The following is a 20,165-nucleotide window of genomic DNA, read 5'->3' as shown; positions in this document are numbered from 1 at the left end:
TACAGCCAATCCTGTGGTAGTAAGATAGTAAGAGCGTGTGGTACTGAAGAAGAGTCACTGCTCTGAAAATAGGGATGTCTGTGGACCCTCCTTGGCCACCGTCACTCAGAGGAAGGAGAATAGGCCCGAGCAAGAAAATATGCAGTGTCAGAGGGAGGGGCAATGTTGCAACTGGGGGAACTACAGATGCTTACAACATTATGTGGGGTAGAGTCAGAGACAATGGGCGAGGACTGTCCTTGTGGGGTTCTCACACCCTTGTAAGAGGCCATTCTATCACGGCGCAGCACCATTTTGCATCCTCTAGGTGGCAACTGTACTCAACTTCTCCCAGTCTCTCTAAGATTATGCAAGTTCCAACCCTGCCACTGTCCAGTTTGGGGCATCTGCCCTTCTTCTGCTGAGGGTTATTCACCACCTGGTCCCCCACTGCAAAAGGGAATGAACATTATAATTCCTCTTCTGCCCCAGTCCTGCACTTACAGGCTGGTTCTTTGCAAACTCATGAGCAGATTTCAGCCTGGGCTGAAGTTTCCGGACATACTCTGGTCCTTTAGGAACAACTGTAGTGTCCAGTGGTCTCCCCATCATCATTTCAACTGGGGTCTGGATCTCCCTCGCAAGCATGAGGAGAGCAGGGGAACAGAAGAGTCCTGGGCAGCAGATCTGTAAGCCATGAGGATAAATGGCAGATGGGTGTCCTAGTCTCACTGGTGTTTGGATGTGGCAGCAGCAAACTGTTGGGTCAGGGCGCGGTTGAATCTTTCAATGAGTCCATCACTTTGTGGGTGTAGAGGGGTTGTGCAGGTCTTGTTGGAGTCTAGCTTTTCACACATAGCTGTAAAATGCGTGACTCAAAGATTCAGCCCTGGTTCTTGTGTATTGCTTCTGTGACCCAAGATCTACTGAACATGCCTTTCACTAAGGCATTCACCATAGTGTCTGCTTCCTGATCTGGAAGGCTGTTTGCTTCAGGCCACTTAGTAAAGTACTCCATCACAGTGAGGACATCAGAATCAGAATCAGAATCCTTTTATTGCCATTGTTTGTGAACACAGTTCACAAACTAGGAACTTATTTTGGTGTTAAAGTGCAACATAAAACATAAAAACACACTGAATAAATACAAATACAAATAAGGGCATGTACGAAGTAAAAAAAAAAAAAAAATCTTAAAAATCAAATAAAATACTTAAAGGTAGAAAATATATACAACAGCAGCATCAGAACAACAGTGCAAACATGACTTTTTAAAGTGGCCGGTGTTATAAAGTGTCCAGTTTTGTGCAAATATTATAAATGTACATAGCGTTTAACATTCTCAATCAAGGGGAAATGACCAAGACCATCAATCACAACCCTTTCCAAGGCACGAGACCTGTCTGTGGGCACCTTGATGCTCTGTAGGCCCCACTAGAATTCTTGCCGCAGACAGAGGAGTGTCTTTGTCACCCAAAATGTCCTGTGCCCACAGTTTCATGACAGGTAGCAAGAACAGTCTCTCGCAAAACTATAATCATCTTCTTCGGTCTTTCTACCCTCTTTGAAACATCCTGACATATAGGCGTAAGGCCTCCCACTTTGACCAGAGTCCTTTAGTAGTTCTGGAGATGGCAGCGATATCAGTCCAATTGGGCCGTTGCTGGCTTGCAGTCCATGTGATTACCAGGCTGATATCACTGTCCAGTTCCTGTTGACTGGCTCACTCAGCTGTAGTCACACCCACTACTTCATGATAGCTGGTTTATCCAAATCAACAGTTGCACACTCAACTGTAGCTCCAGGTTTTCCTGGGACCTCCTTCTTTTAACAGGCTCAAAGAATGCACTGTCACATAGTTGCACATTCCAAATTTAGCACAATCTTTTTGTCAACTCTCTCACAATTTCCAATTTTATATATATATAATTTATTTTTAACATTTTTAAAAAATGTCAATATAAATTTTGTGAACACAAACAATTTTTAATCATTGCCATGTAACACAAAGAAATAGTCCAGTTTCTTCCTTCAAAATCGGAACTCTGCTCCAACCACATGCTTTTACTGATAGAGGACTGGCTGTGGATCTCTCCATTAAAATTATACTATATATTTTTTGTTATAATCATTTTGACTCTTAGAGTAGAGCCGCTGCTCCTCCATGTCGACAGTGGCCAGATTAGGTGGCTTGGGCATTTATTTCGAATGCCTTTTGGATGCCTCCCTAGGAAGCTGTTCCTGGCCTGGGGTACCACCGGAGGAGGTAGACGAAGTGTCTGGTGTGAAGGAAGTCTGGGAGTCCCTGCATAGACTTCTGCCCCCATGACCCAGCCCTGGATAAGTGGAAGAGAATGGATGGATGGCATATTCCCCACCCATAGTCCACTGTTGAAGTTGTTTATACATACTTCTTCACACTTAGGGCTGGGCAATATGACAAAAAAAACTTTCTTTGAATCATCTTGATGGATCATGATGTTATTAAAATATAAAAAGGGAGACAATGAGGATTGGCTTTAGACCTCTCCTTTAAAAAGACTGAGGCTAATCACTGACCATTAGAAATGACTGAATCTCAATAAAAAATGCATTAATTGCAGCCCTACTTCTTTTTAACAACATAATTTTGGTTTTGCCATAATCTGGCACTGAAGTTTATCTGTTGTGTCTGCCCTGCCTCTTGTTGTTCAGCTGTTACTAGGCCACCCCCACCTCCTCCTCCCCTCCCCTTCTTCTCTCTCATCCCTGCTGGATTGCGTTACACAGTGGAAATATGGCCTTCTCTTTCCTGGACGAGCCCTGTTCTGTGGCTTTGGCTGCCTCTGCTGCTGTACTCTGTGCTGGGGGCTGGAGATACGCTTTTGTTCTCCAGAACTTCCACAATCATTTAACCCTGACAGCTTTAGAATCTGCTTGTTTTATGCCATGATGCAAAAATAATGATATCTTAAGCTCTAGGTTCTATATGGATCCTATAGTGTGATCTGCTAACAGTGGAATAGGCAGTAAACACTTCTCTACTCACCAGAAGGTTGCAGGTTCAAATCTTGGCCAAAGCACATGCCATTGTTGTGTTCTTACAGAAATATTACAGTCATATCAAATTAATCTACTATTCAAAGAGAGCAATAGAGCTAGCCAATAGGTGGGTAAGCACCCACTGAGATTCGTATAAATATGGTAATTATGACTCAGGCACAGTGCACACTTAGTGCAGCTCAATAGACCTAGCGTACATACAGAAACTGTAAACAACAGGTGTTTTTACTTTCAGTGTAGTTTGCTCCTCCCTTCAGATAGATATAAGGCAGTGTCCACCAGCAATCTGACCAGAACTGAAGAAGCGGCTTGGATGAGCAGCGAAACGTCTTCACTCCTACAACTTTTTGTCCAGTTGACATATTTTACTATTGGCTTTAACTATTATACAATATGATTAAAACATATATATATATCTGAAGAGAAGAGCTAACTACACTGAAACTAACATACCTGTTTGTTTACTTGTTTGTTTACAGTTTTGGTTTGTTGGCTAGGTCTATTAAACTGTGCCAGAGTCATATTTTGCGTAATCATTGAGGGTCCTAATGGGTGCTGTTACACCTATTAGCATACTGGCTACCACTATTGTTTTCCTTGTTTTGACTTAGGTCTGAAGTCAAGAAACAGAAACTGTAAACAAACAGGTGTGTTAGTATCAGTGTTGTTAGCTCCTCTTTTCAGATATAAGGCAGTGTCCACCAACAATCTTACCAGAAGAAGTGGCTAAATGAGCACTTTACTTTTTGTCCAGTTGACAGAATTGCATTTGACTATGGATCATACCTGGATAACTGAGGGATTACACAGTCTTAAAACATCAATTTTAACTTGTATCATATTGTTGTTTATTGCATTTTAACTATACATTAAAATCCAATAGCTTGTGCATCTTCCTGTTTCTTCTTAAGCAGCTGTCCATGTGGTTGCATGCTCTCTCTCCCCACCTGCTTCTGAACAGCCTGTGTGTTGTATCCTCTGCTCCTCTGATCAGACAGATAAGACCACATCTATTTTTCATCAGCTGAAAACAAGAGTGCAGTTACAGTTTCACCCGGGGCCTTCAGGTACCTGTGTCTATATGGGAGCACTCCTCTATCCTTAAAACAGGGAGCTTACATTATGGTCTTCATATGTCTGCAGCCAGATCTACTGTTCATTATGAGCTGGACCATGTAGTGTGATGTTCTGATAAAGCCGCAGCACTCAGGACAGACATCTGGCTGTAACTGTGAGAGAGAAACCAGAGACGCTGTTTGATCCCACTACTACTGCTCTATGGAAATGTCTGTGTAATTTATGGTGGAATAGCAGCAAATAGCAGCTGGGTGACAGTTACGTGTTAAAGCCTGGGTATCATTACCTTACCCAGCAGGATAAATTCTTGCAATAAACTTGAGAACGCAGGAATTCATTTTGTACAGCTGCATTTGGGCTTGAACCACCAGTGGGTTGAAGCGATTGACCAATCACAGGGCAGCCTTGTGCTTTGGGTAGAATCCAAAGATGAAGAGCCCAAACAAACCAAAACAAACAGGTAGACGCTGACAGATCTAAACAGGGAAATTTGAGCAGAAATAAGCAGTTTGGGGCATTTGTGCATAAGAGACATACCTTTGCTTTTCTCTTTACTAGATTACATTAGAGCTTTTTATCTGAACATTCTGCCATTTCTCAATCGCTTTCAACAGGAGCCATAAATAACCTGTTGCATTCTATTTTTATGTTATTGTGCAAGCCACTTCATCCCTTTAGAGACTCAGGAGTGAATGAGTAATGGTCTACTGTTGAGATGCTTTTCAAGTTAGTAAAGCAAAATATAATATATATATAAACTAATATAATCTAGTTTTTATCATCTGCGGCTTTTATCCAAAGTCAAACCGTTTTTATCTTTTAAACTTTTTGAACAAGTCGTGCACGCTTTTATTTCTTCGCGCCTGGACTACTGCAATGCACTTTATTCTGGCATTTCGCAAAACTCGCTTTACCGACTGCAGTTAGTCCAAAACTCTGCTGCACGACTTTTAACAGGAACCAAAAAACACGATCATATCACACCAATTCTTGCGTCTTTGCACTGGCTTCCTGTTAATTTTAGAGTTGATTTTAAGATTTTATTGTTTGTTTTTAAAGCTTTGAATGGTCTGGCCCCAGATTATATCTCGGACCTCATCAAAATTTACACCCCGGTGCGTGCTCTGAGGTCTGAGGGCCAGCTCCAGCTCGTGGTCCCTAAGACCAGACTTAAAACCAGAGGGGACAGGGCCTTTTCTGTGGTTGGACCTAAACTGTGGAACGCCCTGCCCCCCCACGTTCAAACAGCTCCCACTGTAGAGTGTTTTAAGTCTCGTCTTAAGACCCACTTTTATTCTCTGGCTTTTAACACCACGTGAGTTGTGTGGTCCTCTGTGTTTTTTTTTATTTATTTTTATGTGTTTTATTGATTTTATGTACAGTTAGTTATTAGTCAAATTAAATGAGCACCTATTTATTTTTGATTGTTGTTCCTTTTTATTTTATGTCACTTTGTCTCTGTGCAGCACTTTGGAAACAATTTGTTTATGAAATGTGCTATATAAATAAAGTGGATTGGATTGGATAATATAAATATATTCTTTCCCTTGGGCTGTGACCTAACTTTTTGCTATTTTTCATCACGCAAACTGTTTATTAAGTATGCATCTTGTGTTTGCTGACAGACATACTCGGGCCTGTTCTGCGTGGTCATCAACCCGTACAAGAACCTGCCCATCTACTCTGAGAACATTATCGAGATGTACAGAGGGAAGAAACGACATGAGATACCTCCTCACATCTATGCCATCTCTGAGTCTGCCTACCGCTGTATGCTGCAAGGTAAAAATACTATCATAATGCTTGTTTCGAAGTTGGATTAACCTATGATCAGAAGAATATTAGTGGCCGCTAGTCCCTATGACAATACGCTATTTTGGTGAAATTGTCATATTGATTTATGTTTTTCTGTTAAATGCAGCTCTGTGCTCAAAAACAGACTCTATTTCCCTGAAAGATTTGTTATACATTACATATGTCAGGAAAACGGGACAAAATAAACAAAATTTTCAAAATGCATATAAACCCAGGAACTACAATTGGGGTGTCATGGTTCGATTCTCCCAGATCCCAAGAACACATCTGGAGAAGCCCAGTATATATTTGGTTGTCTGCTGCATGTAACAGTGCAGTTCGATCACATATAGGAGCAGACTAGGAGAGAGGCGTTCAACTGCATGAGGTAAGGAACAGCTTGGCAAATATTAGACATGTGTTTGGAAGTGTACTCACTCGTTTTAGATCTGCAGTGATGACAAACCACAGCCCCTCCACCGTGGACTAGCACATATTGTTTCACTTTGGTTCGCTTTGTTGAAGTCAAAGTGAAAACTACTGCAGCTTTGATGTGTTTACTTGTTCTGCAAAGAGCAAATAACTTGTTAGTAATGCAGTTCCTAACATGTCTGAAAATGCTCAACGTGAGTGAGATGCTAATTATCTTTTTCTTCTATATATGATAGCTGTTTTTATTAGCAACTACAGCTCCAAAGTTTTAGAGCTAATGCTAAATTACTACGGTTCTTTGACCTGTGCTGTAGACTAGGACTATAGTGGTCTGACAGGTTTTGGAGCAGAGATGATTTCACTTCAGTTGTTTAGTGCACTCAGAGTTCTCTGTTCATGTAAACATAATGATGGTAAAGTGTGAACGTTGCTGTAGATAGATTTAGTTCCCGTTAAAGGCAATATAAAGACTACTCAGTCAGTGTATGCGAACTGTGAAAAGATCAAAACTCATTATAATGGGCTCCTGAGTAAACTTAACATGATGAAATTGTGAATCAGGCTCTAAGATGTGCCAGCTACATGACTAGCTCACTTTTTATTGTAGGATCACATTGGTAGCAAACTGAGATAGGAAAAGATTATATTGTCTTTGTATCGCACACATTACACACAGGTCATTTTCGATCTTAAAAACCACACTGAAAAATTACTTCTTGAAAACATTGTCCTGATGAGTACTTCTGAAACCTTTTCTACCTTGGACCACTCCGAATGAGGGATTACACCAGCTATTTGTAACACATATGTTAATAAAGCAGTTGGACCTTAGGAAGCTATATGTACCCTGCACTCTTAGATTTTTACAAAGGTATTGCAATCACATCTGAAACTGCGTTTCCAGTGAGGTTTTTCTCATTCTAATATATGTATAAGCCATGTCTCATGTGAAAATTCAAAACCTCCAGAATTCACTCATTGAGCTGCAGAGGCTGCACTACCACTGATTAGGGATGGGCTGCAGGTGCTGAGGTTCAGATAGTGACGATTCTACTGGATTTCAGCATTGAAACTGGCAACCCAAATGAGAGACTCTTGTGAAGCTCATTCTGCTTCCTGAGTAGACAATCATCTTGAAAAACAAAACACCAAATTATAACATAACAACTTGGCATCATGCTCAATGTTTTTGTAATTAAAAGTAAATCAGCATTACAGTTGTAATCAGTAAAAGCTTGATTTGAACATGTTTACCTTTCTGGGGACACAGATGTGTCATGTTTGCGAAATCCTAAATCAATCTTACATGCTTTTCTTAACTTATGGTGAAGGCTGTAAAATGTACCAGCTATATGTGAAATTCAATTTGTATTGTAAGATGACATCGGTTGCAAACTGAGCTACTGGAAACTATTATGTTGTCTTTGTAACACATAGGTTAATAAATCAGTTACAGCTTGTCAAAACTCTAAATATTTCTATGATGTACCAGAGAAAATGTGTCTGCTGAGGTTGGCTCTGGCTGCATGGAAAAGCTCTTCTGATTTTTTTAAAAAGCTTATATATGTTGACATGTAGGCATTTGTGAGGTGAGGCTGGGCTCCTGTCAGCAGAAAGAGCAGGGAGGAGCACGGTCATGTCCTGTTAGTAAGGCTATGACCTAAGGAGGGTTATTAGAAGGTGACAAGATGACAAGATAACAAGATAACACAAATGATTTTTGATATATGTTACATCATATATCAAACACATTAATCTCATAAAAGAAGAGATGCTTTACACCAGATTTAGCTAAAGCTAGCTTCCATATGCAGGCCCCCGGGCAGGTTACAAACAATTGAAATAGATTCATCCATTCATTCACAATCAAATCCACATTCATCTATTCTAAAAAAAAAAATATTGCACTCCACATTTCCACATTTAAAAGTACTCAAATATATGTCAAAACTACCATAAAATCTACAAAGTGCAAATCAGTGTTGAAAGAGTTAACTAGAGAAGCCCCTCAGCTCAGAGGAGAAGTTCAGTCTGTCTGGAGCTTGTTCCATTCTTTACTGTCCTTGTCTGAGAAGGCTGTCTGTGCAAAGACTGAGCGATATCTGGGGAGTCTGCAGCCATTGTGACTTGTGGACCTGGATGTTCTGGTGGACCTGGATGTTCTGGTGGACCTGGATGTTCTGGTGGTCTGGATGTTCTGGTGGTCTGCTAAGAGCAAAGCTGGACAAATCTCTTAAGTTGTGCAGGTGCCATATTGTTTCAAATTCTATGTATTAATGGCATGTCCAAATACACAATCAACTTCTCAAAGTTTAATATTTTATATTTTTTAAGGATTTGACAATGATGATGCTTCAGTGTCTTATATGTAAGTTTAATGCCATTCTTTGGAACATTCTAGGCAAAACAATTACACCCCCAAATTGACTCCAATGAGCTTTAAACCATGTACGCCCATGGACCACTATGGAACCAATCTGGATCAATGAGGGATTACGGTACACAAATATAAGGCCACACTAAATACTAAAAAAGAATAGTATGTCTTTTTCATTCTATTCATTCTTTATTTCATCTTCTGCTACATTCTGCTGCATACATTGAGTAACTTTTTTTTCTACTTAGACACCATTCAGACACCATTCTTTAACTTCTACTTGAGTTAATATATTGTACAGTATAACAATACTTTTAGTATAACAATACTTTTACTTGAGTAAAGGTTTTGGTTACATCAAGAGTAGTAGCAGTAGTTTCTCTAAGTACTTTTTACTCTTACTTGAAAAATGTCTTGGACCACCACTTTGTATTTCTATTGTTTTGAAGTTAATAGTGCTCTTACTTGCAGTTCAATGTGAAATTCCCACATTAAAAGAAACATTTATTGACACGAACTTCTGTCTGATTCTTCCCTCACAAAAGCCGCGCAGTGACGAATGCTGTGGAATGAGGTCAGCACTGTCCCGGGCCATGTCATACCAGGCTAAATTCTGTGTGTGAGTCAGGGTCACGCGTCATCACTGTGGGACAACTCCCCCCTCCCCGCATTGGCACACTCCCCTTCTCCATGGAGACCGCACAGAACTGTCCACAATCTAAAATGCAAAAACTAATTAATGCTGCTTAGGCTAGTCCAGTATCTCTTAAAAGTTCTACATTCATATGACAGGTTTTCATGTTTTTTCTAACTATGACTTGGTTTGGTGGGATAGTACCTGTGGTAAATATTTATCATAGTTTTACATCAGTTAAGTTTCAGTTTGAGGAAAGAAAGTTGAGAAGAAAAGTACAAAAATACAGGAAGTACCACTGAACAAAATTCCTCTATCTTGTCATCAACAAACTTCCAAACAAAATTGAGGCAGTTTACTCACAAGGAAGGTCCAGCCAGGAAGTAAAATTTTAATTTAAGCTTTAAACCATGTTATAACATTCTTTCCTCATCAAAGATGTACCTTCCTATGCATTATCAAAGTCCATACACCGTACCAGACATATTCTGTGCCTAATTTGTTTTCCATGTAATTGTGTAAAACTAGTTTATTGAGTTTATTGCCTGAAACAGATATATAGTGAAAGCAACTCTTGGGGTCATATAGAGATGGCCTATATTTAATAATATAGCATTTTTATTGTCTACAAACCAGGAAGTAACGCTGTTCTATTGTGAGCAGGCTAATATTTGTTTGCAGTGTTGTGATGGTAAAACTCCGCTTGCCTTTCAGAGTTGAAATAAATGCTTTAGGAAGGTGAGGAATAACCAAACTTTTTCAAAATGCACTAGGTCTGTTTTTCTTACTTTTACTCCAGCCATCCATAGGCCAGCCTGTTTCAATCCAGTCATCTCTGCTTTCACTGCAAGCTCTTCTTTAGATGTAACTTTAAAATGCCTGAATAAATAGGTCTCATGTATTTGTGAAAAGCAGCGGGCCTCTCATTTCACTCTGTGTTCACCACTTTCTTTTGTTGTTTGTCTTGAACCAAAATTGGAATCCACTGAAAAAGCAGAATGTTCCACATCCTCAGAGGATTAGAGTGAACATGAAAACTGTAGCCACAGCTCTGCTCCTCTGCTCCTCTTCTCCAGACCACAGCTCTGCTCCTCTGCTTCCCTGCTCCAGACCACTGCTTTGCTCCAGACCGCAGCTCTGTTCTTTTTCTCCAGACCACAGCTCTGCTCCTCTGCTCCTCTCCTCCTCTACTCTACACCAGAGCTTTACTCCTCTGCTTCTCTGCTCCAGACCGCAGCTCTGCTCCTCTGCTTCTCTGCTCTCTCTCCTTTTCTCCTCTGCTCCAGACCACAGCTCTGCTCCTCTGCTCCTCTGCTCATTTGCTCCTCTGCTCATCTGCTCCTCTGCTCATCTGCTCCTCTGCTCCTCTGCTCCTCTGCATCTCTGCTCCAGACCACAGCTCTGCTCCTTTGCTCTTCTGCTCCAGACCGCATGACCACTGTGTGTGGAGTGGTCTGTCAAATGCCTTGACATGAGGCAGAGATAATGATTAAAAGGATGGCCAAGTGTCATCACAGAACTATTTCTGAACATTCTGAACAACTTGACTGTTTCCACTTCCACTTGCCCCTTTCTCAAACAGTGACAGTCTGAATCTAATTATTAAAACTTTTTTTGTCTGAGAAGCAGGAAGTGCATGGTTCTTGTGCTAGCATTACCGTGGCAAAACTGCATTGGCCAGTTTAGTGACAATCACTTATAAACTCATCACCATGAATAATTATAATGCTTGGAATGCATCAGGTAAGTGAGGAATAACTTTGGACCACTGTTAACTAGTTCTGCTTTTCACGATTTTCATAGAGTAAAAATCAGATACAGCACCACAACTGACCCCAGACAAATCCATCACATATTTTCGGGTTTACAATTGATAAAATGTTATAAATCTGAGAACTACATCATATTAGTACTGTGAAATTTTAAATATTTCTGAAATACTAATGCAATATATTTTCCAGTGATAAAAATATGTTCTCTTTAAACATGCAGCCTAAACAATGTGGCCAATTAAGACCCCAGAGGAAGTCATGCCCAAACACACGGCTATGTTCTGGGGAGAAACAGAGCGTAGGGTCCCGTCACAGGGTGGAGGGGGGTGGTCCCGAGACTGCATTGTGCCTTACAATAGGAGCTTTGTGCTGCAGTGCGAGGGGGCTGGGACCAGAGAGGGGCTGTACGAAGGGGGAAATGAGGCCGCCGGTTGGGGTAGGAGGAGGGAGGGGACATCCAGGGTCTGATTGACGGGACAGGTGTAGGGGTGAGTGGGTCTGTCGGCACGCGCGCGACCCAGGAGAGGGGCACCAGGCTGGGGCAGGTGTGCGGGGAAGGGCAGGCAGCTGTGGAGCATGTCGGCATATCTCGGTTATGGAGTCATGGTTCAGCACGGAGAGATGGTTGTCTATGCATTTCATTTATCTTTATTTATACAGGAAGAGCCCAATGAGAGTACCAGACTCTCTTTTCCATGAGCACCGTGTTACAATACAAACAAACAAAACAAATAACTACATAGGTCCATTTAAAACATTAATAACAGGAGCAGGTGTGATTACAAATGTTAATTGCCAGATTATTAAAATGCATTAGAGGGTATTTGGTTTTGCACAACCTTGAAATGTATTCCATTTTTGGGAAGCATAATAGACAATGGCCAACCTACTTTTTCATAGCGTGTACAGTGAAGGGTTTTAAATTCAGTGAAAGCGTGTAGCTAAAGGTTTCAAAGTATTGGATGAAAACTACATGTAGATTATATCTCCATAAATTGGAACAGAAAGAAAGGTTGCTTGAACAATTTCTTTTCTGTAATTCAATGGGATATAAGATTTGTTTCTACATTAAAATGATAATTGTGATTTTAAACTGTTCTGAGATGTATATTTTAAAGGATAACTTTCTGTCAAGCCAAAACCAAAGATATTTATAGGTGGTTACAATCAATGTGCCATTTAGTATATAAAAATTGGACATAACTTAAGATTGCACGTCACTTAAATGTTTTTTGGGGTTTTATTTGTTTTGTTATTACTTGATAATTTAAGATTTTTGAGAGAATTTTGAATTTAATTAAAATCTGGCTGCAGAGGGAGAACTTGGATACAAAACAGCATCATCTGCATATAAATGTATGAGGCTTTCTCTTAAATTGCGACCAATACCATTTGTTTGTTATATTATATTATATAACATACATATTATGTATGTTAAATCAATGAGTGTGCCTGTATTAAAATTTCTATGGTCAGGTCTAGTCATACTAGATATGAGCCAACCAGTTAATATTTATATCGCTCATTATTAGGACGTCGTTATTTTCTAGTTTAGAAAGCATCATGAATAGATCATTAAGAGCATTTTTTTGGTGCTGAAGGTGCACGATAAATACCAGCTAGTACATTAACAGACAGAGACAGATATTCAAATCATCTAGGCTTTGAGCGCGAGAATAGAAAGTCCACAGACAGGTCATCTTTGACATAAATGGCAACACGACCTTGAAAAACTTAGTAATTTCCAATACTGATTGAACATTTTTCATCCTATGCGTAAGGAGTCCAACACCTCAAACTGCTGTAGTTTAATGTAATTAATTCCAATGTGCACCATCACTATTCCCACGATTGTGCACAACCGTGAGCACGTTGTTTATGTGTCATACCTGAGCTCCAGTGTGGCACTCAGTTTCAGGCAGTGGGATGGATACATGGCGTACCATACAAACTGATGAGGATGAATCCTCTTACTGAGGTCAAGGAGCTGCTCAAGAGACTAGCTCTGGGTTGGCGTCAGTAAGGAGATGCGAAAAAAATGCCCTATAGTCACCGTGCTTGAAACACATAAGCCAAAGTGGACTTAACATGGACTTATCTTGGGACATTTATGTAGAGGTGGGCGCTGTCTGTGAGTTTCAGTTTCCTGTTATATTCAACGTTTTGCTGTTAATCCACTCTAGGCTATTTGTAGCATTTTGAAATTTTTATTTCATTTTTATTTATTTCATTTTTATTTTTATATATATATATATATATATATATATATATATATATATAAAAAAAAATGTGTGTAAAAAATATATATAATATGACCTAACAATACAGAGTTTATGTTAACTATACCATGCTTCATTTCCTCTCCATCCACAGTGATAAACAGCAGATTCTATCAGCAGACCAATTCCATTTCTAACCCCAAATCTCCTGCGATAAGCCTTTCCCCAGGGGAGTCTGGATTCCTCTGGCGCTCGCTCAGCTTAGCGTGCTCATATGGAAGGTGCCACAGTAAACACACACCTCCCGAACGCATCACAAAGAGCCTGTGTGCATGGAGCTAACATCTGCTAGCCATTAGCGCACTGCCGCTGCTGCATACTTGGGCCCTATCTCCCACTGCTTTCTCTGTCCTCTCATTGGTCCATAGGCTACACCCAACAACCACACCAACCACAGCTTTTTTCTCAATGGAGGCAACTGTTGTTTAGGTCTGAGGCTCTGTGAGCAAAAACATAGTGGCTTTCAGTGGGGCAGGTTATGCTTTTCTGTGGTTTTGGGGAGAAATATGGGTACCTTTGAGTTGGTATTTCAAGTTGGATAAGAAGATAATATATGGGAATGTTTGACGCTTTGAACACTTTAGTTGCATGACTTTGCAGGCAACGGTGAAGACAGAAACATTGTGAAAAGAAATGTTAGCAACATAGTGTGAACATTGTACCACTCCAAGAAATACGTGGTTTGTAGTCTTAGTAGGGTTGTTAAGGTTAAGATACACTTTTTTGTCCCCAGAAATTTGTCCTCTGCATTTGATTCATCCTTCCCCGGGGACCCATTTCTGAGCTAGTCTTGGTCAGGACTAACTTAGCTGGAGTATCTGACTTATTGTGCATGTTTTGGGTTGATAGGGAAAATTGAGGAGCCTTCTTGCTGTGAGGTTAGAGTGCTAGCCACCGTGCTACCGCAGTTTGATTACAGCTAAAATAATTTTAGGGCTGGGCAATATGCATGTTTTTTTCTCTATATTGACTCGATTTTCAATTCAATATTCTTCCATCTTATTGAAAACATAGACAGGTGGACTTTAGGCATAAATACCACGATATGATAACATGCTGTAACTAAATTTTACATTTTAATGAGGCTCCATGCACGTGCCCACCGTAATTTTACTCTTCAACCATAAATCAATTCATATTCGACACTGGGAATATGTATCGGAGGACAGTGATGAGAGAGGAGAAGGTGCCTCCGCCCCTTTAAGAAAAGCTGCATAAGTGTTAAAGGTAAATGCTAGTGCATCTCTCAAGTCAAAGCATGGATCTTTTAAAATAACTGAATAGGGTACTGCTATCTTAGAGCTGTCTCGAGTTGGATTAGTGGCCACTCATTGCTACTACAACAAAAAAAAATCCCTCCTGCCCAGAAAGCATTTTTCTAATACAGCACAGTGTCATCACAAACTGCTCGCGTTCAACTGATGGAGACTGACAGGGACTGACAGAGCCCCTACAATTTTCACAAAGGCCAGATTTTGTGGTGATTTCAGATCATAAACTTTTTCTCAGCTCCAAATCTATCTGTTCTCTTAAAAATCGCTTCTTAATCATTAGCTTCTGCCACAGTTTATGTCAACTCTTGCTAAGCTCAAGCGCTGATTGGTTAGAGCAGTCATATAGTACGACATGAAGAAGCATGTGAGGGATGCAAACAAGCCCAACTGGCATGAACAAACTGCAGGTTTAGAACATGATTCAGCCTTGGAAGCGTAAACATAATTCTAATTTGTAATGTATTTATTATTCCCTTGACTCCTTCATGGCCACTCCACTCACTCTCGTCATGTAAAGTCTCATGGGGGGTAGCTCAACTGCTCATGGTCGATGGACAGGACCGGATGAACCTAGCCGCTAAAGGCTAAACTCACGACATGCACCATTGAGCACGGCCCATTGACTTCAATGATCGGCCATGTTTAGGCCCTGGGGCTTGAGTCAGAGGGCTCAAGTCTCTTGCAAGCAGGGTTTTACTGTGGGTGTATGGCTTTTATGCGTTACTTACTGGAGGAGCGTCAGACTTCAATGCAAATTCTCTAAATCTAAATTTTGTGAATGGATGTGGCTTTTTCTGACGCGCGTACAGATGCATCTCTGTCACTCATGTTTTTTAAGTACAACCCCAATTTTGTTTGTTTTTTTCTGTTTGTATTGTATTTTAAACAGGCTGCCCATGAAAAACAGAGCCCAAGTGCTCTCTTTGGGTTCCCCTGTATAAATAAAGATAAATAAAATAAATTAATTTACATGAATTATAATGGGCCTATGTGCTATACCCCATACACCACATGGTGCTGAGGTATGAAAACTTACCACTAGGGAAAATTACTACAATTGTGATAGGACCAATAATTCTGGATAAATCCACATTTAAAGTTTGGAATGAGTTTATAGATTGTATTAAAAGCATAACCCTGCATTGGAAGATGAATGAAATATAAATGATTACTCAAAACATATGTGAATCAAACAAAATACAACTCTGTTGTACATAGATAAAACGTTGAAAAAGTATTTTTTTTAAACATTTAAGACAAGTAAAATTGAAGATTGAAATGTATTCCTCTATTTGTTACTGCCCAACAGTTTTTCTGTAAGCAAATATACTGTTACTGATCACATCCAGTATTATGTCTATAGTCCCTGTTATCTATGAGCAGCCTTGGCTTTGCACCAGGAGTCACTGTGGCCTGGCCTTCTCCTCCTGTCTCACTATCAAAGCACACGTTTAATATGACACAAGTGGGACTTCATCAGGAACAGCTGTAAAGAGCTCTTTGTAAACATGAGGTGCATGGAACAAGTGACGGACAGGACGGAACAATTACACCGATTATAATGGGATTTACTGGACCCTTTGTGCTGCCAAATATTTTACAAGTTATAGTTCTTTTCAAATAGATCATCAATTTGGACAATATTTGAGACCACATTTTATATACTGCTGCTATAGTGTTATTTGAAGTGGGAGTTTTATGCAAAATCAACTTTTTGAGCTTTATACCATGTTGTAGTATTCCGTCATCAAAAACATGCCTAAAATGGTTTTATATGTCATCCACGTTTAGAGATATCTCCCAGGCCAGTTAGCTGTAAGATTCTGTCCAATTCTGAGCCCACAAGCCTACATCACCCATGCTCCTACATGGCCATTTTCCACAAATATACAAAAAGGTGGTACAGAACAATACACTACACCTTAACAAATCTGATACGATGTGCAGTAATTTCATTAGTGGAGTGCATATCGACTGTAATCTGATAATGTTCTGAAGGGTGAGAGTGAAACATACAAAACATGTTAATATGTTGTTTTTGCTGAATGTAGCATTTTGTTGTGTTGTGTTTTGTTTCATTCACACATCCTTCATTCTTAGTCTGTCTACATCTCCAAAGCTGAAAATGCTCTGTTCCTTGTGATGTCATTCTCTGGTAAGTTAACAGCTACCTGTATGGAGTTTAAAAACACAATGGAACACTTCCTGTATTACCGTGTGACATCACAAGGTGAAACAGACTGTTTTCAGTTTGAGAGCAGAACACAGGATAAATGAGGGTTTTTGTGTTAAACGTGTGTGAATGAAACAAACAAAACTTAAGTATTTATTGATGAAGACACAACATTAGAACAGATAAGAAAATAGCATAATATGGGCCCTTTAAATGGCCTTGACCCAATTCTATTAGATTCCATAGATGTGAATGTAGTAAGTTGACCCATGGATTTCCATGGCTTCATACACACACTTTGACTTACTATGACATTATGACTTGGTTTCCACACAGAGTTTATGAGTTGTATCATATTTCAAAGCCCAGTCTAATTGAACCAGCCCGGCAGCCTCACACCTCTCTCTCTCTCCATGGGTACCACATGTCTGTCCTCTGATAGTCTCCCCTCCATGCAGGACCATCCTTATGGCACAGGAAGGGTATCTGAGTTATGTAGACAATGTGTTGCAGTCCCAGATGGAGACCCTATAAAGGCCTGTGTGGATGTAGCTCAGACGTTATAAAACAAGTTCCAGGCCCTGCTCCAACCACATGTAGAACAACACTATTGAAAAGGACTTACACATGACACCGCTCTGGTACAGACACAGACTGTAGTTAAAAATATGATGCTTTTATGCCATTGTTAGTGAGTTACAGCACTGTGAAGCCCTAGTGAGACGTTTACATTTAATGAAATTTAGTGGATCTTTGTGTGTAAAAAATCAGATGAGGTGATTTTATTTCAATACAATAAAAGCCAAGCTCAGACAGTGCCGCCCAACCAGGTTCAGTTATTCCAGTGATGTATGGAAAACAAATTAGATCTTTTAATCTTTTGAGGCCAATATATTGAGACCAGAATGTCAAGGCTGATATTTTGAGGCCGACATTCTGATGCCGATATTTTGAGGGCAGTATTATTTGGCTCATATTTTGGTCAACATGTAGATCTGATTTTACACAAAAAAATGTGATTAATGTATAAATATTGGATTATTTCACTTACAATATACAGTCCACACATCTAATCTAGAATAGTATAATGTAGAAAAACAGTATTCATAGCAATTATTTTCAGATATCCACCCTCCTGTTTCAATACAAACCTTTAAAAGGGCAGTATGCTAACAATTTGTCCACTGTTCAAATATCGTTTAATGTCTTTCTTTTAATGAGGTGGTCATCCTAAGTTAAATATTGGCCGATGGTGGGGACAGAAGCCGATGAGCTAAAAAAGTATATTAACCAATTCATCGGTCTGTGCAGGATTCATATGGAAAAAGAAACTTATTTTTCCTTGAACATATAGAGCACATAAAATAAATCATTAGTGTACATAAACCTTAACTATAGTGTGATGTCATCTCCTGTCTCCAGCCAACATCTGTAACGGTGGAGTCTATTTTGAGCTACTGGGACATGACATCATCCACATGTGCGTCTCTCATCTACTAACTTTATCTACGCTGTCTTTATCAGGGCTTTCCCACCGCCGCACCCGCACCATCAGCCCAGGCTCACAGCTCCCCAGGCTCTGCTACTGTACCGCAGACACGGACAGGCCATAAATACTCTATGAAGTAGTGTTTTACTGTAAATGCAAGGTCTACACCAGAGTGCCATACTACAAAGCTGTTAGAGGGTTACTGAGCTAATTTAGTGGTTAACCTCGGTTTATTGCTGCTACAAAAACGGATCACTACATCAGCCTTCAACGCCTTAAAGTGGGTCTACATGTTTTTAGATGTTGAGATGGTTTGCCTGGAATGTTCCACAAAATTGCATAAAACTTGTCATAGATACAAGCAGCAGACTCCTGAAAAAAGGTGTTTATTGTTAATTATATCACCTGTAACTGAGTAAATGAAAGAAGCAAAGCAATATGATTTTCTCGAGACAAGCAGGTGACAGATCCTCAGTCAGAAAAGTTACACAGTGTACCTTTAACCTGCTCTAGATATGGTATAAGATAATAAGATCACTCTTTAGCCAATCAGACCCAACAGCTTTTTTGCTCTTCACCATTTTATACCCCACTTCGTACTACACACTAGACACTCCTGTGGGATTGTCAGTCTATCCAGGTTAAAGACACCTCCAAGCTAAGTTCAATTACTTTTGTATTACTGGTCCTAACACTAAACCAGGATGAAGCCCAGACAATGCTTTATCAGAAATGAAGAAATGCAGGATCAGTCAGGATGGATTCAGATGGAGCACATCAAATACCACAACTAACTTTTGACTAAACCCTGAAAGACACACCAGGTCTAAACCAGGACCTCATTCTGCTCTGTATATCCAGTTCTAAACCAGGACTAACCAGAAATAAATAAGTAAACCAAGACTAAACTAGGTCTAAACCAGAAATATTACAGGTCTGGGCTGAGAACTAAAACTATGACCAAACTTGAACGACATGCAGCATGTGCTCTTACCGTTTTAGGTATAGTATTAGCTCAGAACCTCCAGAATTTACTCACTGAGCTGCAGTGGCTGGACTAGCACTGATTCATGATTAGCTGCAGGTGCTGGGTTTAGGTAGTGACCATTCAGATCAGAGAGAGTTCTTTTAGGTTTAAACCAACTGGATGCATTCGAACTGGCAACCCAAATGAGAGACTCATGAAAGGCTCAGTTTGCTTTCTGATTGGATAATCATCTTGGGAACCAAAATTAAAACATAAATAATTTGTCCATCATGTCTAATGTTTTTCTAACTAAGAATAAATCAGCATTGCAGTTATTATCAGTAAGTAATATTTGATTTCAACATGTTTCCCTCATATCTAGGGACACAGTTAAGTCATGTTTATGAAATGACGGCATCTTTATTAATCAGCTCCATGACTAAAATGGATCAAAGGATGGACCTCAGTATTTGAAAGCATGTACCCTTTGCCAGTAATGCTCAGCCCCAGTCAGTTCACGCCCCTACGCCCCCGGTCCCAGAGCGGGGGGTAACTCAGGGGTATCTGGATTCCACTGGACTGCCCAATGGCACGCTAGCTCAGCACACTGTCCCGCAGCTGTTAGCCCAGTGCTCACTGTTATAGAAGGCATGGCTAGTTACAAACAGCGTGGCACATGATCAAAATGTAGACTATAGATTGAGGAAATATGGTAAAACAACATTGTGAAATAATGCAGTTTTAGTTTATACACTTAAATTTGGAATGTTAGTTAATCCCTGAGGTGAAGTGTTTTGCTCAAGGACACAACAACAGCAGTAGGCCTTCCTGTCGTAACTAGCCATGTTAATGTGACAGGTGTGGAATGTCTTGCCA

General features: G+C 40.0%; 1 protein-coding gene across 2 annotated transcripts in view; it reads left to right on the top strand.

The window, feature by feature from the left end:
- The window catches only part of LOC117374485 (myosin-10), a 93,065-nt gene that overhangs the window by 11,208 nt on the left and 61,692 nt on the right, over positions 1–20,165 (top strand). For both annotated transcript variants that reach the window (XM_033970618.2, XM_033970619.2), the window contains exon 3: positions 5,724–5,880. In XM_033970618.2, coding sequence (XP_033826509.1) covers positions 5,724–5,880 — 157 coding nt within the window. The remainder of the gene's footprint in view (positions 1–5,723; positions 5,881–20,165) is intronic.

This window comes from Periophthalmus magnuspinnatus, chromosome 8 (assembly GCF_009829125.3).
Source record: "Periophthalmus magnuspinnatus isolate fPerMag1 chromosome 8, fPerMag1.2.pri, whole genome shotgun sequence".
NCBI lineage: Eukaryota > Metazoa > Chordata > Actinopteri > Gobiiformes > Gobiidae > Periophthalmus > Periophthalmus magnuspinnatus.
The sequence above is the reverse complement of the archived record's forward strand: the minus strand, read 5'-3'. Positions and strand labels throughout refer to the sequence as shown.